The sequence below is a fragment of the Stegodyphus dumicola genome, chromosome 6 (assembly GCF_044657685.1).
Source record: "Stegodyphus dumicola isolate Sdum_Otavi_A_Nest chromosome 6, ASM4465768v1".
Lineage (NCBI taxonomy): Eukaryota > Metazoa > Arthropoda > Arachnida > Araneae > Eresidae > Stegodyphus > Stegodyphus dumicola.
This window is the reverse complement of record NC_140773.1, coordinates 86,535,619-86,562,511: the sequence shown is the minus strand read 5'-3', so window position 1 is coordinate 86,562,511 and position 26,893 is coordinate 86,535,619. Positions and strand designations below refer to the sequence as shown.

At 31.8% G+C, this 26,893-nt stretch overlaps 1 protein-coding gene across 1 annotated transcript; it reads right to left on the bottom strand.

Moving 5' to 3' along the window:
- Window positions 1–6,377: 6,377 nt before the first annotated feature.
- LOC118193071 (toxin MIT1-like) lies at window positions 6,378–23,977 on the bottom strand. The gene is made up of 4 exons (XM_035364112.2): window positions 23,838–23,977; window positions 20,086–20,191; window positions 18,547–18,665; window positions 6,378–6,527 (listed from the first exon to the last, which is right to left on the bottom strand). The coding sequence occupies exons 1-4, from the start codon at window positions 23,877–23,879 to the stop codon at window positions 6,435–6,437; spliced, it is 360 nt and encodes a 119-aa protein (XP_035220003.1). The 5' UTR covers window positions 23,880–23,977; the 3' UTR covers window positions 6,378–6,434.
- Between the last annotated feature and the right edge of the window lie 2,916 nt (window positions 23,978–26,893).

Genomic DNA, 26,893 nt, shown 5'->3' with positions numbered 1-26,893 from the left:
TGATATTCAGTGATGAAATCTAAAATTATGATTGACAGACTAAGAATGATTGGCGAAGGCTGATGAAAGAGCATCTGAAGAGTCCAGCAATAATTAGCTATAAAATACTAATTTTCAGTTTGTTTTCACTGTTGATGCCTCTGAACCATTCTTTTATTTCTCCTTCTTCTCAACTTGTTCTCAGAATTAGTCAGCATCTGAATTGAATCGCCTTGAGTCTTTTCAGTTAGAAAAATCTCTCAATTTATATTTATGATTTTTAAATGTAGTTTTCACTTTTCAAAGGTAATGTATTTCAATGGTATTTTTAAATGTAGTTTTCACTTCTGTTTTCCTTATTAGTGTGCTGATCTACGTTTTTTTTTTCGGGGGGGATGTCCTCTTTGTCTCTTTCTTTTTTTAGACAGCTAGTTCTCGAGTGACGATAATCTAAATAAGCCTAATATGTAATTTTATTTCCAATTATAAAACTGGTACATATATAATGTTATGTTTCCACAATGAACTTTAAACGACGTAACTTAGCTGGTTTAGACACTTTTTATTTGACTGTACAACAGAATACACTTAAGTGCATGTTACATGAAACCAAACTGTCACTCGGAAGCTTAAATTAAAATTTTGTTTAGTCATATGAAGAAAATTCTGTAGTAACATATTTTCTGTACTTTCCTAAGTAATATATTCGTGTGTCATTCTCACATCTCATTATATTATTATTTAACAAGTGAGCATATTTCTAAATCTGTATTTTTTTCTTTTTTAGGTAAGTACATTATCTTCTGCTATCTCCAGTAAATGAGTTAAGGACGAAATGAGTGGAATTCAGATATCAATGTCCGTATTATGTCTTTCTTTATAGGATAAAAATCTGGTAAGCGAAAATCGTTTGACATCAGTAGTTACAAATGAAAATAGTTAAAGCATTAACTTTCATACGAATCAATGAAAGGCGCTTTAAATATTACGAAATTCCTAATGTGTATTCCGAAATTTTTAATTGCGTTGAAAATGTCAACATATATTTAAATGAGAAACAGTGTAAAGGTAAAACTCGAAACCAAAAGCGATAGACAAATATTAGAGCATATTGCAGAACGTTATGCTTATGTTGAGCGTATAGTGTTTATAGTACATCTCATATCCAAAATTTATGTGTTAAATCTTTCCAACTAATTACATTCTTCTTGGTTTAACACAGCGAACTAGTTAATAACTGGCGAATTTTTAATAAAATCAATGATGTTCGTCAGTGTTGAAATAAAAATCAAAAACTGAAACAAAAGGAAAAAACAAACTGAACTATATTATTTATATCTACGGCAGGTAAAACTTCAAGATAAGAAAATGTCCAAATTGCAGTCTGTGGTGGTCTGTGAGGACTAAATTAAATCTTTAAATTCTATTGAATGTAAAAATTGCAAATGTAAGCTCTTGTCTAATTAAAAGGTTGTATGGATCTAAAGGCTGTCACTGAAGTTCATTATTATTTACTCAGTAAATCGTTAATGAAACTTAACTTACCCTCAAATCCGTGCTAAAATAAACTGGGAAACCAAAGGGCGTAGTATTACAAGTTGATACTATGGGAGTATAAATTAATTCTGCCTGAGGCGTTCTCCCACTTAAATAGTAGAGTGGTTTATATCCTCTGAATTAGGTCGGGATAAAAACATGAGCAAAGAAAGAAGAGGGTTGAGAATATGCTGGTACATCAAAATAAGGCCTTTCAACACAAGTCACGTGATTCCTTTCGAAAAATTTCGTTATGTGTTTAGTGTCTAAATCTTCTAGTATACATATAATTTCAATCATATAATAATATTTTCACTAACTTTTAAATCGCAATTTAACGGATAATTAAGAAAATTATTACAGTTTTACAATTTATTTGAATTCAACTAATCCTTAATATTCGTGTCAGTTATTGCTACATTTCAAAAATCGGCATCAGAAAGAATTTGGTAAAATTTTAGGCAAATTAGCAAATCCGTGCTAAAATAAACTGGGAAACCAAAGGGCGTAGTATTACAAGTTGATACTATGGGAGTATAAATTAATTCTGCCTGAGGCGTTCTCCCACTTAAATAGTAGAGTGGTTTATATCCTCTGAATTGGGTCGGGATAAAAACATGAGCAAAGAAAGAAGAGGGTTGAGAATATGCTGGTACATCAAAATAAGGCCTTTCAACACAAGTCACATGATTCCTTTCGAAAAATTTCGTTATGTGTTTAGTGTCTAAATCTTCTAGTATACATATAATTTCAATCATATAATAATATTTTCACTAACTTTTAAATCGCAATTTAACGGATAATTAAGAAAATTATTACAGTTTTACAATTTATTTGAATTCAACTAATCCTTAATATTCGTGTCAGTTATTGCTACATTTCAAAAATCGGCATCAGAAAGAATTTGGTAAAATTTTAGGCAATCTCCGTATTGGCGCTGCGGATGATAGGAAAAGATTTTTTAGAGAAATATTTTTGCCGTTGGAAACGTATAGCGTTCTACAATAAGGACATTCATATTCTGGTCTCATTTTCCAAACACTGGCGTCAAATGCGAACTGCTCGATGAAAACGCGCTGATAATTCGACTTTATCCTTTACCGATTATTATAAACGGTGTTGATGCTACTCGCTAGTCAATGCTAAGGCAAAGGACTGGCATTTTAAAGCCTTCTGATCATTCCTATTATTTTCTTACAGTTATGATTGGCAAAACTGCATTTTAGGGCTTGCTATACGAGCTTGAATGATAAGAATCTGTTTTTTACACACTTTGTGTCATGATATTCTATTGTCCTCTTAGTCAACCAATATGATCGCGTTGCTTTATTTATCACGATTCGTTCACGCAAATATCATTCGACAGCCAGTTAGTTCAAGCTCATATACTCCACTGTGAATCAGCAATAATATTTCCATTTATTCCAACCCAGAATTAAAAGATCTGTCGCGAAACAGAGGTTATGCTATTCTTGCATTCCGGAGGAATGCTCGTAATCACAATCCCCTCTCACACTATCCTCGATTTCAAGATTTGTTCTTGATATACCCTCACTGCCATGCATTTTACATGCAATGCGTATTGAGCACTTATTTTTTTATTCTTCATTGTTTTAATCATTGTCACAGTTTTTTGTTCTGAAATTTTTCCATGCATTTTTTCTTTCAGATCGACTTATGCATAGATACAGCTATTTAATTATGTCTAATACATCTAAGAGGCATTTAATCATGCCGTTTGTGACAGCAGTTGGGAAAATTCGACGAAGTTTTGTTGGCATACAGCTGCATGGACGTAAATTCAAAGAACCAGAATATAATTGCGAATTTATAGTACATTTCTGTAGAAATGGCATTCGGTTATGATTCGATTGGAATTAACATTTCTGTTGAATAAGTACATGTATACATCTGGGTTATTTTTCAGTAAATAAATGTTTTCGTCTCACACACGTTTTATTTGGTTTCCCTAGAAATGAAGCAGAATTTTATCCAAATTCTTTTAATGCTGAAGTACATGAAATTTCTTACAGGTAGTACATACAACGTTTGTCATTACAATGTCTTGATTTCCGTAATAATTTTTTTTTTTATTTTACGGATACTTTTTTGTACGTTACGGGACAACTATCTACATTTTCTAAACTTAAGGTGTGGAATATTCGAATTTTCAAAATTCACGAATTACTAAAAAGATTAGAGCCTTTCTTCATTGGATTGTTTCCAGACTAAACCAAGAAATTCATTAAACATTTTAATATAAAGTTTGGAAAGATTATTGTTCAATAGAAGCATTCATTTAACAAAGTCTGCAATTTTGCAATATCGAGGAAGCTGCGGCATCACCAGTGTCATGTTGTGGCGATCCTTAGCCCCGCATTACTAATTTATTGGAAAGACTTTAGCTTTGCATATTAATGTTTGATTATCGACGAATTTCGAAGTGTTTCATATATATATATGTATATATATATATATATATATATTGAGAAAATAAATTATTAGATTCAGAAACTCTAGTTAAGTACTTGAATTACTAAAATTCATTTTTTTCCTCTAAAATATGGAATGTATTCCTAAATGCACCTTTTATTAAACGCCAGCTTCGAATTCCAGTTTAAAACTTTTAATATTAAGCAATTGTTTTCTTCTTTTTCTTTATTGTCATGTTAAGAATTAAGAACCTTTGAAAATACAGATTTTTGATTCGACAAAATGTATGGTTCATCGTATCTGTGATTAAGTCCTTAACATCAGTCGTGGTTATTTTAATTACCTCTTTATTTTAGGTGCAGTATATTACTGAAACAAAACGTGGTGATGAATTGTAGAAAAAAACACTCGCACTCATTGGATTAAATGTTAGTGATTGCAGTGCACGTAATTCTGGAAGAATCCGGTCTTTGAAAAGAAAACTTCAATTTAGAGCCTAGATATAAAAAGATGATGAGCTTTATTTTCAAAGTATGCTATTGTCCACTTACAATGTAGGTTCTTAAAAACAGTGTGTTAAAAATAATACCTCGAAGAAATACTACAGTTTTAACCATGCAAATTTCTCAACTCTCTCATTTGAAATATTTTGTTGCCACTCTCATGCAAGATCCCGTGAAAGAAATTTACAGTTACCTTTTGAATAGTTCAACTGTTTTATTTATTAAGTGCAAAAGTTCCCACGGGACGTAAATTTCTATTCTAACGAAATAATATCAATTAAATTTTTTTTTTCTTTTGCAGTTTGACAGTTTTGTTTTTAAGAGCTTGATTCCCATATTTGCTTTTATATTCCGTATATTTAACTTAAAAGCATTGCAGTGTGAACCTCTTCGTCGTCCGTAACGCTTCTAACGCGTTCAAGTGAAACTTCTGCAAGGCGGCCGTAACACGCTTCAAGCGTTCTACTACATTTTAAAACTTTTAAACGTTTAAAACACTTTCTAAATGTTTACTTGTTCGAGTTTTTATTTTTGTTTGTTCTAAAACCTCCTAAAAGGCAGTACTAATCAGGCATTCTATTTCTAATTGAATTTCCCCTCGGCTTTCATAAATATTCGCGCCATTTTACATAAGATACAAGGCAGTGAGAGATCTTCAACGTCTACTCAGCAGAAAAAGAGAAAAAATGAGGTTGTGAATTGAAAAGACGAGAAGGATATACATTTGATGATTACAGTCCATAATAACTCTATGATTAATGTTGAAACACGGAAAAGAACTGTAAAAAAACCAATAATTAAAAACGATTACAACAACACAATGGGAGGAGTGGACCACCTGGATCAGATGTTATCAAATCGCTCCTGCTGTTAGAAATAAGCAGAGATATTATTACTTTTCCATTATGCTATATTTCCTTCTAATTTTACTTAATATTCATTTACATTCTTCCACTACGAAAGTTATGTATGTACAAACAAAACAACATTACACGCTGCGAAAAACAAAGGGCCGCTGGGGAGAAATTTTCGCGGACAGAGAGGACGACGAAAGGGTTAAACTAGAATCTGAATACAAAAACTACAGTGCTGTTGTTAAATTTGCAAAACGTATTATGTAAACAAAAGAAATAATTCATGTGATAGGAATTATACTGAAACTAATAACAGAAGATAGTGAGATTTTAAAATGCTTGATATATGAATTTTTGCCTACTGAATAATTTTAATATTAACCCCAATCATAAAATAATATATGATGAGGAAACAGTCGAGAATTCCATGTTGGATTAATCTACATGATGCATCCTTCTAATATATGTATATATTGTATAAATTGGTATTGAAAAACTTGTAATATCGTAAGATAAACCGTTTCCGTTTTCGCATGTTTGAGGCATTTTACAACTTGTTTACTTTTAATTATGGCATAACTCTTCGAATAATGAGAATTAATTATAGAAAAAGAGTCGGGTACTCACATACTAAGCTTGTTTTGCATAAATTATAAGAGAAGATTCAACAAGATTTTGTTACAGGTTTCTTGCCCCAAATCAATACACATGTTATTAATCTGCAGTTCGAGCCCGATGTCACATACCGAAATATATCTGCTATTATTCCATAGTATAAATAGGTATAGATAAAAGTTACACAAATTCTAGTTTCGTAATAAATAAGTACGAAATTTAAGTTTGAGTTTATTGCTGCTGTTTTAATCTAAAACTTGAAGTCTTAACAACAACAACAACAACAAAAAAAAAAAAAAAAAATATTTGCTTTGAGTAATGAATATACATATATATGTTTCAAATAATCTTAAATGTAATTAAACTATCTAGCTGTAATTAATGTATGGTAATATTTTCAAAACACGGAAATCATAGTATGAAAACCGATTCATGAAATTAGGTTTTAGACGAGACATAACAAAGCTAGCTACTTTATTCGGAAACAAAATTTGACTGTTGTAAGTTTGTAGCTTTACTCAGCCTCAGGTGTCCCAAATGGTTCGAGAGTTGTGTCCAAATCTTCTTCATCTGGTTTCAGACATTTGGGTCTGAGCCTTATTGTGTGCTGAAAATTAAAAGTTCAAAAATATAAATTCATTTGTTACGATAAATGAAAAATTTTGTTACATACTAGAAAAAAAGAAATTATTATTTTTAAATACTGAGGGATGTATAATATTACAATGTACTTTCTCTCTTCTTTCTGCATGCCTTCGTGGTGTAATTCGAAGCATACTCGACGCGCATTCAAGAGGTCCAGGTTTCGAGTCCCGGTGAAGGCATTGCACATTTTTCCCGTCTCCTGCTTAGTTCCTTAAGTCTTCAAACTATCAATTAAATTTCCATCTGAGGAAAGTAAATTATACATAGTTCAGTAAATTTACCGCTGTACGAATTCTGTGATTTCGCGATTCTAAGGTTTTCTAAGATTTCGGGAATGTCAGATTTTCTGTGAATGTCAAATTAATCCGTAAGTTTTGTATTTTTACCTATTAATTTTTAATGTCTGTTAAAACTGTGAAATTGTTTTTACATGATAATAATTTTGTAATACTTAGAATTTTCGAAAAGTACACAGAAAAGTAATTATATTCCAAAATCCAAACTAGATGTTTAAGCTATGGATTAGCTCAAGCTTTGAAGAACTTTTGTAATACAAAGAAAAGTCGTTTCCCAAAGTCACGCGAAACTGCTTTCGTTGCATAGGAGTATCGACGAACAGTTTCGATAACACCAAATGATCCTTTCACTTCCATCTACGAAGTAAAGGAAATATTGTAATCCAGAAAAATTCCGGGTTTTATATTTCAAAGAAAATATCCATTTTGACCGCTCTCGAATCCATTTGAACCTTTTGTTTTTGCATGACATCCGTACGTACGAACAGAATAAAGAACTCTTCTCTTCAAAACGGACTGTAAAATGAATTTAAAATGGCTTCAGAAAGGATTTTTCATGACGTCTCCTTGTATCTTCCATATCTGCCGTAGAACTTGAAAATATCGTATATGAGACTGTTATAGAATCTACGTATGCACTTTTTTTACTGCAATCGGTTTCCGACTGAATAAGTTGTTTTTATGTCGGTGAAGATTTTTATGCTTTTAGTTAATCTGCATGCAATAGCATTAGAATTATGAACAATTTAAAAATTTAGGTGTCGCTAGGCCTAATGTGGCGACTATTTATGCACATTTAAAGTTTTTAGTACTATAGTGCATCAAGTCAGTTGGTGCACCAACTTCAGTGTCGTTTTGCCCAGGGAGCAGAGGTTAACTTTAAATGCTTGTGTACCAAAACTTTTGTCTTTCTATCCGTTGGCTGAATTGCTTCTTTTGCGTAGAAACCCTAATTTAATTTCCAAAATTGTTTAGTTTAGCTCTATTCGTGTTTTTTTTTTTTTTTTTTTTTTTTTTTTTAATATATGATGATGTTTTGTGTTTTAATATATTTTTGCCCTGCCGTGGAGTGAGGACTGAATTGATTAAATATTAAATATATCTCTAATGAAATTCGAAGAAATAACTTTAAATGAAGTGCAACAATAAACGTGTTTAATTTATTAAGCCGGACAAGGAAGCCGTGGTGTCAACATCAGATTTTTTAACGTTTTAAAAGTATTACCATTTTTGTACGTACTGTAATGTATAAAAACACCGTCTAATTAACTACCAGTCTTGATCTAGAAAAGCAGTGTTAAATACGCTTCCGGAATTTGATATCTTCACATATAACTTCAATTAAAAATATAATCTTTATTTATTTCCATGCTAATTATTTTTGCTCTTGCTTCGTTTCTCGTATAAATTTCTTCCTTCTAAGTGCTGGTATAAATCCTATACCACGAAATATTTCATTAAATTGTTAGCGTAAATCCATACCGCAAATCGACGCGAATTTTCACTATTTACATATGCGTATATGTATAGCGTATTTTGCAGTATATATACGCATATGTAAACATATATATTGCGTATTTTGCAGTTTTTGAAACTGCTGCTCTGTTTATATCTCTTGAAAACATGTTATCAGATAATATCAGCGGCACGTGGGTATTATGTCAAAGTAAAGGATATTTTTCCTACGATATATACGCTGCTGAAATTTTAGTGTCTTATCTTCTCGTTTTAATATGCATTCCTGCTCAATATAAGTTGAGATAGTGTTGTACTTGTGTGTTACCGTTTTATGGAAGTGTGAGAACACAGAAGTCTCACAGTGTACATTGTGGCTGCATCGATTCTTGTATCGTTATCACGCGCGAGCACGTGTGTCGAAAGGTATAAAAACTGGAAGGACTGGTTTGTCTCTTTTTCCTCTTTCCCCTATTGCTGCCTGACGTCGTGTTAACGAGTGTGTGGGCCTTCGGGCCACTCACACTCTCAGCAGTCGCCATTGCTCCTGTCTAGTTTTGCACGTGGAATGTCGTCGTATTTTTGCAGAGAAAGAAGCAGAATGAAGAGATTCGGTACCTAAAGTAGAGTGTTTGATTTGAGACTCACTAAGTCCTGCTGATGTGAATAACATGAAATAAACGCTCAAGCAGAATATCAATAGGTGTTCGACTTCAAGATGTGCTTGACCAGCGATGTGTCACCACGTGATGATAAGTGTGTAAAAATAACGTGAATGTAAAAAAAGAAGAGCTTACAAGTGTGTAACCAGACAGCGCGATAATACGAAAATGAATATGACAACTTTTCAACCGCAAAATTATTTGATGGGACAGGATTGCGCGAATAGTCACGCTTCGGCACTCCACGAACATTCCATTTGAGTTATCGCATTGTGTGTATCTAAGTTATGATATTTTAGTATTTTATAAGTGTGTGATAAATGTGCCTTATTTAATCCAGAAAATATATTCGATAAAATAAATATGAGATTGAAAAAAGAAAATATTCGGCTCATGCATGCATCATTGGGTAAGTCTTGTTAATCTATTTAGTAATGATTATGCAATGTACTAAACACTAAATTTTAGTTTAAGTATTTACGCAAAATTAATTTGTACTTGATATTCTTAATATCATCACTTTTGGCGATCACGCCAGTAACACCACATTTATGGTGCCGTGACAAAAAAAAAAAAAAAAAAAAAAAAAAAAAAAGGAATTTAAGTTTTAACTGTTTGATTTCAGGTAGAGAACCATTTTATGCTTATGCCTAAAAATGTAACTACACATGTGATTCCAGTTTGATAATTGCTTAAATATTTTGAATTTTATGATGATGTCTGATATCAAATAGGTGAATATTAGTAATGATTAGATAAAATTTTAAATTTTGTGTTTATCTGATATGAATCATTAAGAAAAAGTTGAAAATTGCATATGTAAAAAATATATATATAGAATTCCATATGACTGTTTCCTGCTAATGTGAAATAATTCAATGATGAAAAATAGATATGTGAAAATGGTAATATCAATTCAAAATTGGTCAGTATTTAAGAAATTATTCCTGAATGTAATGAACAGGTAAAAGTTATCATATTGTGTTGTAATGATTATGTAATAACTTGTATCCATGTGAAAAATTTCGATAAGTTACAATAGTGTATTTATGAATGTACTATATATTAAAAGTAATAATAATAGTAATTTAGAGTGGTAATAAAGTATAGTAAATTGATTCAGAATGGCTAAGAAAAATAATGTAATGAATATGAGTCTGGCTACTGCTCTGCCTACTTTTTCAGGGGAGCATGACGAAAATATAACGTTTTTTTTTAGATCAGTTATGCCAAATGGCAAATTTAGAGAACTGGGATGAGAACAGAAAAAGTTTGGTGTTAAAAATTCAATTGAGGGGTAAAGCATTAAAATTTGTAATTGATAATGAATCGTGTAAAGATATGTCATTTGATGATTTAAAAGCATTACTAAGTAAAAAATTTGCAAAATCTCAGTCATTTGACACAATTCAAAATAACTTTAACTCAATTAGACAGACCCCAGATCAGTCAGTCGAGGACTTAGTGGAAAAAGTGAATACTTATGCCACAAAATATTTTGGGTGCTATCCTAGTTCGAGTGAATAGGTACATAACCTCGCTCAAAAAGCAATGCTTTCAAAATTCTTAGAAGCTCTCAGACCAGATTTAAGACTGGAGGTTAAAAAACTAGGACCTATTGATTTTGCTACTGCTGTTAAACAGGCAAAGAACATAGAAAAAGCATTGGAGGATTCTGGTAATAGCTCACAGACACATGATTTTTCACCTGAATTAAATACATTAATTATGCAACAAATGCAAAATAATAGAGCCATTGAGGATTTGTCAAAAAAATTCAATGAAATTTTACCTAATGGTAGTGTAAACAATGTAACTAGCCTAGAAAATAATGCTACACAAAGTAGTAGTAATAGAGAGTCTTGTCATATTTGCCAACAGAATCATTGGACTACAGAGTGTCCTTATTTTCCTTCAAACAATAATTTTCAATATTATAGACAGGCTAGAAACAACCACAGAAGAAAATTTTATAGGGGTAACTTTATCAATAGAAGGAATAGATATAATAGTCGGTATGCTTTCACGCAAGGTAATAGACTACAGAACAGTAATAGAAATAGGCCACAATACAGAAGATACAATACTCGTAGAAATAATTTAAACTAATGAAGGGTACTTGCAGATCTCCCAGATACACAAAGTATTACTCGAGTGCCCATAAAAAAATTTGGGGGAAACAAGACAAAATTAAGAAAATAAGGAACTCATATAGGCCGAATACACATGAAAGATTCCGACACAAAATTAAAGAAAGTAATGAAAAAAAAAAACTGGTAGCTTCTTGCCAGACTAATAGTATCACAGAATTACCAGTAATAGAAATCAAATTTGGTGACTTTGTGGTAGAAGCATTACTTGATACAGGTGCAAATTTAAGCTTAATACAGCCAGACACCTTGCAAGTAATAAAAAATTACACAAAGAGTCATTACTTAAGCAGATCTGTAAGAATACATACGCTAAATAATGCTACTATCCCATATTTATCTGCTGTAAACTTAGAATTTCATTTAGGAAATAAATGGCTTGCCAACCAATTTTTTGTTACACAACATAATTGGAACACAAATTATCAAATGATTTTAGGGTATGATTTCATTCAAAAAAATAAGATACTTATAGATGCAGATAAAAGTCAGTTAATCATTGATAACACATATTTTGATCTTTTGGACAAAAAAAATATACTAATATTAATGCAAAAAAGGTAGACAAGAATAGTAGACCAGAGGAGTCGGGTATTGTAAGAGTAGTATTGAATACCAGAATTGCGCCAAATTCAGCAGAGATAGTAAAGTTAAGCATTCCAATTAATATGCAGAAAGAAAAGCAAATAATGTTCTCACCAGACAGGCGAAAAGTGGGCAAGATAGGTGTGACTGATTCAATTCGTGAGATAAGTGACAGGCAATATATATTCACCATAATTGAAAACAATTCCAAAGCCGCAATTATTCTAAGAAAGGGTGAAAAGATTGGTAAGGTATATAAAGTCGAAGAAAAACAATTTGAAAAACCTAGAGAGCAACAAAATTTGCAGATTAACCATATACCTTTAAAAGAAATTAAAAAATTAAGAAAGGAGGAATTAAGCCCGGATGATTTTGATTTAAGTCATTTAGAAGCAGAACAAAAAAATAAGATGATTGAAATGCTCATGAAAAATTCAGCTGTGTTTTCAAAATCTTACACCACTCTGGGTGAGACTGATGCTGTCGTGCCACAATTTAATTTATTACATAACTTTCCAATTCAAACTAGACCATACACTATTCCTCGCATTGCTAAAAAATATGCCCAAGAGGAGATAGCCAAATTGTAAGCAGGTATTATAGAGCCATCGACATCGAGTTACAGTTTTCCAGTAATTTTTGTCAAAAAGAAAGCACCACCTAATACTGATCCTAGCAAATTAAAATTTAGAATGGCAGTAGATTATAGATTGTTAAATTGCATAACTGAATCATATCAAATATGTCTACCTAAGATTTCAGATATTTTGCATAATATAGCAGGTAAAAGTTATTATTGTGTGCTAGATCTTAAGTCAGCATTTTTTCAAATAAAGTTAGATCAGAAAGATAAAGAAAAATTAGCCTTTTGCACGGAACTTGGCAATTTTCAACCAACTCGGTTACCTTTTGGTGCAAAAAATTCATCTGCTTATTTCCATACTCTAATATCAAAATGTTTAGGTGAATTGCAGGGTCCAAATTTGCAATATTTTCTAGATGACATAATTGTTGCAGCTAACAGTATAAATGAACTAGTAATTATTTTACAAAAGGTGTTTGACAAGTTAAAAAAATTTAATTTAACATTAGACCCAGCCAAATTGCAGTTATGTAAACAAGAGATTACGTATTTAGGTTTTTCGGTTAATAAGAATGGTTTTGCTCCTTCAGAGGAGAATATTCAGAAAGTAGCCAAATTTCCTAGGCCAAGAAATGTGAAAGAGGTTCAAACATTCATAGGCATGGTAAATTATTTTCGACACTTAATTTTTAATTATGCAGAAATCGTCAAGCCAATAGTAAATTTAACAAGAAAGAATATACCATTCGTGTGGAACGAGAGATGCCAAAATGCATTAGATAAAATACAAGAATTAATTTTAGAAAAACCCACAATAAAAAACATAGAAAATGATAAACCTTTATATTTAGTAACCGATGCTTCTAGATCAGCCATTTGTGGCATATTAATGCAAAAAAATGATGATAAGTTCTTCCCAGTACAATTTTACTCAAAAATTTTAACACCTGCTGAGGCTAGATATCCTTCAATTAGGAGAGAACTTTATGCAATCTTCAGATCAGTAAAGCAATTTCACGAACATCTGTATGGAAAAAAATTTATAATATTAACGGATGCTAAACCTCTGACTTTCCATATTAGTCTTGACAAACAGCCAGATATTGTAGCACGCTGGTTGTTATATTTACAGGAATTTCAATACACGATGGAGCATATTCCTGGTTTAAAAAACCCAGCAGACTACTTGTCAAGAGTTTCAGAGGATGTAGTGGTAAACAATGTAAATATATTTAAGACCAATGATAATTTGTCTATTCAAAACATAATTAGTAAACAGCAAAGTGATCCAGACATAAAATTAATTATAAAAAAATTACAGGATAACCACAAAGAAAGTTTAGAACAATATTTTATTGATAGTCATACAGATGTAGTAATGATAAAATTAAAACCTGTAAATATGAGAAAGAAAGACAGAAGTATCCAGAATAAAATTCTAATTCCTAAGGCATTAATTAAAGATGTATTACAGGCAGTTCATGCGCCTCACTTTGGTATTCAAAAGACATATGAGTTTGTAAAGGCAAAGTATTATTGGAAAGGTATATACAGCGATACGAAAAGTTTTGTAGAAAATTGTTCAGATTGCTTACAAAATAAGTCTAGACCTCACAACACTCTGCCACGTCTAATTCCTAAGAAAGATCTTGCTCCTGGAGAGATGATAGCTATAGACATAGTTGGTAAACTGCCAAGATCCATAGATAATAAGTTTTATGTACTCACTATCATTGATCATTATTCCAGATATTTGGAAACAGTTCCGTTAAACAACTGCACTTCTCAATCCATCATAAAATCTTTAAATGATTATTTTGCCAGATTTGGCATTCCAAAAATTTTGTTATCAGACAACGGTTCCTATTTTTGTTCCACAGAATTTACTCAATTTTTAAAATCGTTTAAAATAGAACACAGAAAAAGTTCAATTTATTATCCACAGTCCTATGGGTTGATTGAAAGAGTTCACAGGGTAATGAAAGAATCAATTGCAGCAATATCAAACAAAATATTTGAATGGCCACAAAAAGTACTGATGTTTAAACTGTATTATAATAATGCTAAATATTCTGTAACTCAATTTTCACCAGCAGAACTATTTTTCGGTAGAACATTAAATACTCCCATAGATAGCAATGATCCTCTTAAATTAGCAGAAGATTTCCAGGAATATTCCAAAAGAATAAAGGAACAATTGAGTAGAGATAAGCAACAAGTAAAATTAAATGAGGATGAACACTTTAATTGTGCAAAAAAATATTTGAAAGGGAGAAAAATTCCAGAATTGAAATTGGGGGATAAAGTTTTTATGCAGGAATTTACTGATCGAAGGTTGCTACATCCAAAATACAAGGGGCCATATGAGATCATTAAAAAGCTACGAAATGATAATTATATAACACAATTAGAGAATAAAACCACTAAAGTTCACGTAAGTAAATTGTTTTTACAAAAGCCTTCAAGAGTAGATTCAACACAAAATGAGGATTAGGAGTGTAACACAATTGTTAATTGTAGATCAGCAAATCAAAAAAAAAAAAAAAAAAAAAAAAAGTGTGGTTCAAATCTCCTTGTCTTACTGCTGAATCAAATTGAAGGTATGTAATTTAGTAGTGGATCTAATAAATATGTAGCTTGTAACAATGTCATGACATATTGGTATATGAAATGTATATGTAAAATGAATATGATCAAATGATAAAAGTAGCTATGTAATGAAATAGTGAATGTGATTCTAAAATGTAAAGAATGAGATAAGGTAAACAATGGTTAAGAGGAGTACCATCAAAATTGATAATGAAAATGTTCTTAGTTTAAGTGATTAATTGGATATTTAATCATATGTGAATTGTAAATTATGTGTCGTAAGTGCCAAATTTTCATTGCCTGGAATAGCATCTGTGGTGATATTTTAGGTAAGAGTAGACATGCATGAGTACGTAAAAGAATAATACTAATGTAAAAAATATATATCACAAAATGTTTTAAGTGCTGTGTTTTTTTTTTTTTTTCAAGCAATGTGAAATATTTACGTGAAATATGTGTGATAGTGCATACGAAAGCTCAACTGTGTTCATGTAATGAGGAATGTTTATGGAGTGCCAACGAAATGATAAAGTGCAGTGCCTTTGCAAATGATGTAAAGATTGGTGTGAAATGTGTATGTAATGCAGACGAAAGTTCAAGTGTGTCCAGCAGAGGGGGATTTCATTTGTCCAGTGATGGGACAATTTTTTTTTCTTCGGCCGGAGGGAATGTGAGAACACAGAAGTCACACAGTGTACATTGTGGCTGCATCGATTCTTGTATCGTTATCACGCGCGAGCGGTTACAGCCGAAAACATCGCGGACGAAAACGTCGCGGAGAAAAAACGCAAGGCGAAAACGTCGTGCTACAAAACATCGTGGGAGAAAACATCGCAGTTCTAAAACATCGTGGTACAAAACATCTTCGTCGAAAATAAAGCGGTTCAAAAACTTCGCAGTTTAAAAACATCGCCGTCGAAAATATCGTGGTAAAAAATAAAGTATCTACAAATCATCGCATGACGATATCATCGCAGACATGCTTTTTTCAGGCTTTAATAACTGTAAATGGATATTCCCATAATGATTGTGAGCGCAAGTGATGTAAGGAAGGATAATTTTTACTTTCACATTTTTTTATTAACTAATAAATTTTTGCTGAAAAAATAAGAAGGAAACTTAAGCATAGAAAATTAAATGCAACTTAATAGATTATACTTTTTATGAAAAATTACCTGTAAAAACTTTATAAAAATGATTTATTAATGGTCTTTGTTAGTTAACTATGTCGGTTTAAAATTCTATTAAGTGCTATAAGTTGCATTAATTTTCTATGCTTAAGTTTCCTTCTTATTTCCTCAGCAAAAATTTAATATTTAATAAAAAATATGAAACTAAAAATTATCCTTCTTTACATCTTGCGCTCACAAATCATTATGGGAATATCCATTTACAGTTATTAAAGCCTGAAAAAAGCATGTCTGCGATGTTATCGTCATGCGATAACTTGTAGATACTTTATTTTTTACCACGATATTTTCGACGACGATGTTTTTAAACTGCGAAGTTTTTGAACCGCTTTATTTTCGACGACGATGTTTTGTACCACGATGTTTTAGAACTGCGATGTTTTCTCTTTGCGATGTTTTCTCCCACGATGTTTTGTAGCACGACGTTTTCGCCTTGCGTTGTTTTCTCCGCGACGTTTTCGTCCGCGATGTTATCGGCGGACACCCGCGCGAGCACGTGTGTCGAAAGGTATAAAAACTGGAAGGACTGGTTTGTCTCTTTTCCCTCTTTCCCCTATTGCTGCCTGACGTCGTGTTAACGAGTGTGTGGGCCTTCGGGCCACACACACTCTCAGCAGTCGCCATTGCTCCTGTCTAGTTTTGCACGTGGAATGTCGTCGTATTTTTGCAGAGAAAGAAGCAGAATGAAGAGATTCGGTACCTAAAGTAGAGTGTTTGATTTGAGACTCACTAAGTCCTGCTGATGTGAATAACATGAAATAAATGCTCAAGCAGAATATCATTAGGTGTTCGACTTCAAGATGTGCTTGACCAGCGATGTGTCACCACGTGATGATAAGTGTGTAAAAATAACGTGAATGTAAAAAAAGAAGAGCTTACAAGTGTGTAACCAGACAGCGCGATAATACGAAAATGACTATGACAACTTTTCAACCGCAAAATTATTCGATGGGACAGGATTGCGCGAATAGTCACGCTTCGGCACTCCACGAACATTCCATTTGAGTTATCGCATTGTGTGTATCTAAGTTATGATATTTTAGTATTTTATATGTGTGTGATAAATGTGCCTTATTTAATCCAGAAAATATGTTCGATAAAATAAATATGAGATTGAAAAAAGAAAATATTCGGCTCATGCATGCGTCATTGGGTAAGTCTTGTTAATCTATTTAGTAATGATTATGCAATGTACTAAACACTAACTTTTAGTTTAAGTATTTACGCAAAATTAATTTGTACTTGATATTTTTAGTATCATCACTTTTGGCGATCACGCCAGTAACACCACAGGAAGCAACTTTTGTTATGGTTTAGTCTGGTAACATTCTTTTTATATAAAATTTTTTCTTTACAAAAACACGCCAGTTTAAAAGTTTTAATTATGCAAAAAAGAAAACTTGATTTTGCCTAAACTTGATAAACCTTGATTTTGCGTATATTTAGAATAAAGCTCTATTCTTTTCGGCCCTCCAGCAGAGTGGTAAAGTCACCGAGCACTAGTAGTTCGGTTGGAGGTTTGAGTCCCGCGAACGGGCTGGCTGTATGGGCGTTTCGAGGTTTTCCCCATGTGTAACGTGTATACGAGCCAGTTTCCCTTAGAAAATCCTCTGCGAAGGCATCCCTCCCCTTAGGCAGATAGCCCTCGAGACTTTACCATAATCACACACACACACACACTATTGTTTTCGAAAGCAGTCCAACACAGGTCCTGCTTCTTCAGGACAAAATATGCTTTTGCAAGAAGAGGCAGAAGTAGAGTTTTATTCAAAATTTACGCCAAATGTTGCTTCTTTATCCCTTTAAGTATTTTTATTCTCTCATTCTTTTAATTTAACAGCTGCGAACGCCGCTCTAGTATACTTTGCTTTGTTCTCTGAAAGATTACGCTCTTGAAACAATACCGATTAGAAGTTTTCGTATGCCAGTTATAAAAGCTCAATTTGACAGTTAAATCTTATATGCAGTTCCTAAATTTAATGTGAAAATTTTTGATCATCTGACGACAAGTATTGATATGTAGCAAGAAATAAAAAATTCAGAAGCATGTGATTAAAAATATTGACCTGGAAAATGGAAAAGAGCATGCTTTTGAAATATTTAATTATTTCTGAGCATTTCTGAAAGCACCCAAAGCTAAATTATCTTGTGAAACCTTGAGTATAAACATTGAGATGAAATAATTAATTTAAAAAATATTAGTTTTTGAAGCAACTTGAAACTTTTTCATTTATGTAACACTGGTTTTATGACCAAAGGTTTATTGACTAAAAGTTTGGGAATCAAAAATGTTCAGAATCAGACGCATGTTAATATATAACTTTTACCAAACTCGTTATTGGGGGCATATGATTTTTACTTCCTTTTCACTTTAATTCAGATCTATAATAAACTTATGAAAAGATTACTGAAGGGCGATTTTAGAGTTAATTGGAGTTCTACAATCTACGAGCAGGGTATTTAACACTTACTTCTCCAATTTTGAGCTTATATGTAGCAACACATTTAAGATCTTCTTTGCAAGGGCACTGGAAGTGGTACTTGTCCGGATTCTGATCACTTTCCTTTACCAAAGGTGTGCAGGACTCTCCTAAATAGGAAAGTACAGATATTATCTTGGACTATCATCAGTTTTAAAGGGAGTACACATTTAGGTACACTAACGATAATGTTTTAAGTTTATATGTAAAATGAAACTGAATTACAAAATACGGTTTTAAAAAGAAACATAAGCAGATTTAAATAGAAAACCGACTGACTATCAGAGATATTGAGTAGCATTCACTAATAAATCGTAATAATGCTGAAAGCTAGTTAGAAATGATTTTGTATTAATGGGTGGTAGTAGCCATTACATCGACAATTTTTTTAAAATTATCCTCAGTCAGAAGTTACCTTACATATATTTCATCCGTCAAAATTTCCTGATTTCATTTCGATAGAATATACCTGATATGCTATCCGATGTTTTTTATCGAAGCACATCAAACACCACTTAAAAGCGGTAGAATACTAAGGCCTATGCCAATTCAGGAATAAAAATGCTGACATTTGAATCTTTGTGAAATATTTTGTACACTTACTATTATATTGTGATAACATAAGAAGAGAAAACACTACTACGAAATAGCAAAAATATTCCGAGGAGAGCTACAGATTAAGCACTTAGATACCATGTATCATTGGTGGTGCAATTAGCAGATTGTTGCTTTGGAAGTCTTAATTAGAACAAGCTATATAACAGATGCCCAGTGCTATAGTAGCGTAAAAATTAAAAAATACATAATTTCGGGCAAGATAATCGGCGGATACGATTACGTTCCAAGATAGGGCTGCAATGGCAGTCACAAGTAAGTCTATATTTCGCTACGATTCCATAGGTCATGTTGTGATGCGTCATGAAAGCCTTCCTTTTAAATTTTGACCTGTGTGTGTCATTAGCTCTATAAGGCAAACTGGATGGAATGCTAATTTACTGATAGCTACTGTAATTTATTTTCGAATATGGAATGTTACGGATATAATACATTTTGAATCAGGATTTAGACGGAATGTTTTCCCTCTATTTCTCATCGAATTATAAAGGAAGTTAATTAAAAAGCTATAGGTTTGTTGAAATATTCTGAATATCCGAGTTTACAAACCTCATTTGAGAGCGACAGCATTTTAAATACCTTACGTTTCTAGGAAATTTCAGTAAAATGTTCCTATCAAAGTCTCTTGAAATTTACGCAGTTTGATTTTACTTTTTAACCATTTAACAAAATCTTACAAACTTCAGCAATTTCGTATTGAATTAAAAAGAGAACTAATCAAAAAACTATAGTTTTGTTGAAATAGTCTAAACAATTCGAGTTAACAAACTTCATTTGGGAGTGGCAGCTTTCTAAATACCGTAAAGTTTTAGGAAATGTTCCTAGCAAAGCATGTTCACATTTACACAGCCTGAGTTAACGTTTCAGCGTATTTACATGCCCTACAATTTAAGGAGGGTTAACGAAACAACTTACCCTCATTTCTTAATTTTTGGCAAGAGGACACGAATACATAACTAACGCAGCATTCACCTTCCCCGCAATCCTCTGCAGAGTTGCATTTCTTGCTAACAGCCACTTGCTGTAAGATAAGATTTTATGTATGGTGTTAATTCTTTTTGATCTATGCCATAACACTTAAATATTATGTATTGCGTTCTCTTTTAAAATACATTAAGCCTCCGTAAATATTCATATATATCAAAAATTGAATTACTTAATTGAAATTCATTGTTATCGAAATAAATTTCCTAATACTTGCGCAATAGCTGCAAAGTAATATAATAATAATTTTTTTACTAATGGAATATTGAGAACATTTTCTCCTTATATAAAGTTAGTAGAACTATATCTGAAGGAAGTAACTCAGAAGCATTGAAACTGATCCCGAAAATATTTTTTTTAAAAGAAACTTGAATTTTGATCATGAAAAATAGAAATGAAAATTTGTAAAATGAAAATTAATCAATAAACTAAGTAATTATCGTCATTGATTGACTTTTCAAGGGGAACAAACAATTTCCGTTCAATTAGTAATAATTAATAAACGCGAAGGTGTTTCGTCTTTTACTCAAGTAAGAAGTATGATGCCAAACTGGTAATTTGAGTTTAAGCCAAACTTGTAAGCTGAGTTTAATCCAATTAGTGAAATAAATGTGAAGGACTATATAGAATTCATTACGAATGTAACAGTTCTGTAAAGAATATTTTAGATATTTTGAGATATTTTTGCTAAATTGAGTAGTAGTACAAAATTTCTTTGCTAAATTAAGTAGTAATAAAACTTTTTTCTCTTTTACTTGAGGAAAGCGTCCCCCGACACACTCGCTTTCATGCATGCTAATTCAAAGCTATCTTTATAAACATAATAAACGGAATGTAATCTTTGTCATATTTATGAAATATAATTCAAAGTAATCGTTATAAACATAATAAAAATGTAATCTTTGCAAAATTAATGAAATGTAAAAGTTGAAAATGAAAGATATAAAATAAAGGTACAAGAAAATGTACAAATTTAAATGTACATAATATATATAAATGGCCAGAATATGAATTAATTAACTTACATTCTTTCGAGTGGAAGGACGGTGAAGTGCTCGTGTCTGTTTTCTTACTCAGAAGGAGTTTGGTATGCGATCCAAGATATAGAGAGAAGCAGAGAGGGACCCTTTTAATTATTACAGTCGGGAACCTTTGAGAAGCTACTTTTGGAATGCGGGAAGTAAGTGGTTGGGGAGCTCTTTTGCGAGTGTAAATGCGTCTGTTAAAAGTTTGATTTTATACTGATCATTGAAAGGAAATTAATTAAATTCTGGCTAATTGTCGTAGCGGAACGAGGAAAAAAAAGAAGTAACCTTCTTTGCTAACGAGCTATTTAGCAGACTTAGAGTATTGAAATAGGCTCATTTTTTAGTAAAAGCAAAACGGAATAAGAAAATTTCAGAATGCAACAATTTTTTACATTATATACAATTATTTCAGTAATTATACTATTTACAATTACTTAGTTTATTGATTAATTTTCATTTTAAAAGTTTCAATTTCTATTTTTTATGATTAAAATTAAAGTTTGTTTTTGAAAAAAAGTATTTTCGGGATTCAGTTTCAATGCTTCTGGGTTACTTCATTCAGATACAGTTCTACTAACTTTATATAAGGATATAATACTTGTATATTCTGTGTTCCATTAGTAAATAATATACATATATGTAATAAGAAAATTCCATAATCAAGAATACACTTAAAATTCTAACTGTATGTTCTTTCCATTTTTAATGGCGACGTTCTCTTATTTGAAAGTACGTGGAATTAAATCCACAGCCCCGTAGTCAAGTTGTTTTTCCCGCCTTTTCTACACGTACAGTTATAGAATGTTCTGGAAATATTTAAAGAGAACTGGATTGGCTGACGAGGCTGACGTCATTTTCTTGGAAGCTCCGCCTTTCCAGAGGCTATAAAACGTCGCCCTTTCGCCAGACGTTGAGGAGGGATACCTGAGCTTTTCTGGTTTGGTCTCAAAACTGTCAGAAAATATTTTCAATCGACTCAGCATTTTTTTAAAAATTTTCTAAATTCACTTTTCAACCAGGAAACAAATAATGTAGCTTTACTTATAGATGCTAGATATAACTTCAATTTTAGAGGCACTAATTCTTAAACTAGTATTCTTGTCGTTAAATGCTTAATTGAAAATTGTTTTCTGCGTTAAACTTAACGTACTTCACTGAACTACGTACGCCGAAACTAAACGTACCAACAGATAACAATTTATTTTTAATCTTGTAATTTTTTTAAATTTAAATCTATTTTTAAATTTCTTGAAAGATTAATAACAAAATCTTGTAAACCCAAAACTGTAATCTAAAATTTCATGCAGAGTACAAAATAATAAATACAGTTATTTAATTAACAGTTGTGAGTTAATCTGCTCCCGTGCTTCATGTATTAGACGAGAAAAATGTATTTCATGCTACACCAACTGTATGAATTAAATTAATCTATTCCTTTTTCATTTATTTAATATTCCTAAATAATAATTTTTACTGTTACTTACCTGAATCATTTGTTACAAAATATACGATATTTAAAATGTGAAGTTAATCATTCATAAATTAAGTATAATGGTGCCTCGGTATACGTCATTAATCCATTCCAGACCAAAAATTGGGGTTTTTTGGGAACAAAATTTCCCAAAAAAAGAAATAATGGGAAAATAATTAGTTCTTTCTTATAAAAAGTCGTATTGCTATTATTGCAACACCGTTCAATCTAAAATACAAATAAATTGTTTTGTAATCCTTTTCGCAACTTAAGTTGATTTAAAACCGTCTTTATTTCTCACTAGATTGACACCATCGTACTAGACATACAGCCCAGGTCATGGATATTTAAGCTATCTTCATGCTTTTCAACAGTCTCCTTTTCCATCTCCTTGATGATCCTAACAATTTTCCTCGTTTCTTCACTCTTCTCTTTAATAAAATTCATTGTTAATTAGTTTACAAAAGATTTACCCTAAGAAACACAAAGTCACTTGAAAATTCGGAGTTATAACAAGGGTTGTTTACTAAATAGTAGCCACAGGCGTACTGACGCTGATGGGCAGTCTAAGCATTGTCTCGAAAGAGATACAGTACTGTAGTGCGGGATGTCGTGACTCATCAAGCTCAATCGCATTCCAAACAAATATCGTATATCAAACAGAACGTTTCGCGTCCGAAGAGGAAGTACACCAAGTTGGAAGTTTTTCAAAGCAAACATATACTTTATGCGTAGGGATACAGTTATTATGTAGAAAATTTAAGTCCCTCAGTTATTTAAAAAGCCTGGTACTTGATTGTACCATGCAAAATAAAAGAGTTACAATTATAGCACAAATATTTTGGAAACACGAAAAATTGGTGCTGATTATGTGATTACTTAAAAGTATGAAATTTTAATATTCTTATAAAAATTTATCATGCAGATGAAAAAAGAATTTTAATAGCATCTCTTGCATATAAATTTCTTGATTAAGTCTTACTATCTTATCAATAATGGTAGTTATTTCAATCGTAAGCGATTAAGAAGCTTGTTTAGTATAATAATTTACAAACTCTAATATAAGTAATTAGTAATCAGTCGTAAATACAAATTGTTAGTTTCATTATTAAATGTTATATGTATATAATTAGTTTAAATTCTCTTTATAGTACACAGTTTTAGAGAAACAACAGTATACTTACTACTGCACAAGCGAGGCAGAAAGCTAAAATTAACCACTTCATTTTTCGCTGAAATGCAAATCACAATTGAAGGAGCTTCTGAAAGATCCAGATATCACCTAATCACAATTGTATGAGTTGATCGCCTTTATATTCCCATTCTGAAACAGGCGAAAAAAAAAGAGTTAAAGTCTCAAATATCATTACAGCAACTGATAACATTTTTTGCTATCACAAAAAAAAACCTAGTGAATGTTCCATATGTTCCTGTGCTATCGCCGAAGAATGATTAAGCTCATATCCTTATTTACAACAGCGATTGATAAGATTTCACCTTTTGTCTTTGAATTGTAGACTGTATATTTTATGTCAATTGATTGTAATCTCAGCCAATATTATGAATAATGTCAGACTGTAAACATATTATGAGGCGGATATGTATCACTATTACTTACTACTAAATATCTAATGGAGAATGAAGTAAATTCTAGTGGGAGTAAATACTTTTAACTTCGTGATTTAATGTATTGCTTATAACGTCTAGTATGTTTAGGAAGTATACACTAATAAGCTCTAAAAAAGGACTGTAGATGAATCATCTTCAAGTCTTATGATACAAACAAATGTCATAAAAAGGGTGTATAAGGCCTATTATTTGAACACAAAGAAATAATAATGACCCAATTTGGGTTAACACGAGCCATCACTTGTGGCTTACCTTACGCAAGTAATGTTGAACTAAAATCAAATGTAGTTAGATTAACCTAATAGGATAAAATAACGCTCATAGGATAAAATAACGCGCAGGAAAGCTCTGGTTTGTCCGGCGAGACAAGCCTATGGGACCTAAGACTCAACGCCATAGAATCAAATCGCTATTTAGTCACGGTAATAGCGTGACCTCAAGTAGGCAGAACTCACTGTAAAATCAACTTGCAAAACCTTCTCTTCAACAGCACTTCTTTCTCCCTCAGTCTGAATAAACGCTCGCTGTCTCATTTATATTCTTGTATGAAAAGCGTGGGTGAAAAGGAGAGCGACGGAAAAGTTACGTAACTCAAAATTAACTATTAGACAAAACTAAACAGTTAATTCCACATGCTAATAAATATATAATCATTCATCTGTTCTGTTTGCTAATAAAAGTTTCAAAATATTTTGTAAGTACTTTTTTTTAAATAATTACAGCTGTTTTGTAAAATGTTCACTTTATATATGCAATTCCATCCAATTGTTTTATTTGTGGCCTTTATTTTCAATTATGCAAACTAGAGAGTTTTCGGAGCTAAAATAAACATAATGAAGACTAAAATATATAAAAAAGGTATTTTTCTTTTTTTAATCCAAGGAGTAGGCGGCGATTATAGGAACTTTGATCATAAAAAATATCTAGAATGAAATTAGATCATTAGTCTAAAATAAAGTGACAGTTTTTTGAAAATCGGAATTCAGCATTTAATTGGCTAATAGTAGTAAATTCGATAAAAAGAAAGCTCGATACATTTAAAAGGAAGACTGAACGCACTTCATCAGAAATACTAATATGAAGTTCCCTCCCACATTTTATTGTTTAACCAGTGGTTACTAAAATGCGCATCGAAAATGTTTTATTCTTCTATTTTGTTCCGTAATTATTTCTTATAAAATTACAGCTGTTTTGTCAATTGTTGTCTAAGTTGTAATAATTATGCAGAATTGTTTTTTATTCGACCGTTATTACATAGAATTGTCATAATTTTCAACTGCGTAGAAGTGGAGTCGCTGTGTTAAAAATTTAGTAAACTCTATTTTGCAGCCAAAGTTGAATTTATAAAATCACACAAGTGGCGAAAGACCTTGCTTTCTAGGTTTAAGGGTCATTTAATGATTAAAAGATAATAAAAAAGATAATGGTGTCTTAAAATAATGAGCACCAAGGTTCAAGTGACGAAGATCCCATACTTCGTAAACACATTCCTGTTCCAATATCATGTTTCATTTCGAAACCAAAAGTGTAGTTTTTACATATTACGACTCAAATGTGATGTCTATTAAACACATGCGGTGGGTTTTTAGAAGTTTAGTCTAATGCAACTCCCTTCTCTGGCAGACAGCTGCCGTATGCTGTGACATAATCGACTACACAAAGAGAAACTCATGTAATTGCTACAGAACTTGTGCGATATGTGCAAAAGCGGCAATACATTAATTGTTTATATGAATTAAATATGTCATTTTATTCTTTTAACACATTTCAGTTCTGTCCACTGTTGCAATTGCTTTAGACGATGAGTACAAAGTAGAGAATATGAGAGAGTAGGGAGTTTCTGCAACTGTGGTAACAATGGACAGAACTCGAAAATAAAGTCAAATAATAGAAATAGAAGTCTCATCTAATGATTTTGTCTTGTTTCAAAATGGACGCACTATCCCGAATTGATTAAACGTTTCAGGAGTATTAAAATGTTAGCAGATTTGCAAATTGTTAAGAAAGCTTTATGTGTAAATGAATGAATGGAGTTTATAACAGAAAATTTTTTATTTTAAATCATGTGTACGAAAGACATGATTTTCATTTCATAGTTTTTTTTTCAGATGTTAAAAATCGTAACATTTATTTAACATAACGTGGTGTTATGGGACCCTTAAAACGAAATTTTCATTTTAAATGAGAGTTCTCACAATCCTATGAAACTGACAACATTTTCAGAGCGTCTGTTTCGTATTACAGAATGATTTTCATTTCATGTTTTTCTTTTAATATTGAGCAGGACAGGAAAAGATTTTTAAGAGGAAATTTATGACAACTTTTTCCAGCTCTCGGAAACATTCTAGTTAATATTCGTTGGGAATGACAGCCGAACCCATCGATCCTTCATAACTCAGAAAAATGCTCAGGATGCCCCACATAATATGTACTTGGACGAATGATTTTACACCCGCCAGAAAGAGAGTAGATAAGGTACTATATCGGTGAAACATCGTTTCTATGAAGCAGGCTTAAAAATTGGTATTTTATTTATTGCTAAGGAAAGATATTACAAATCCAAACTGAAATCTTTCAAAAGCCAACTTCAATTGATTCATTTCTTAAGCTG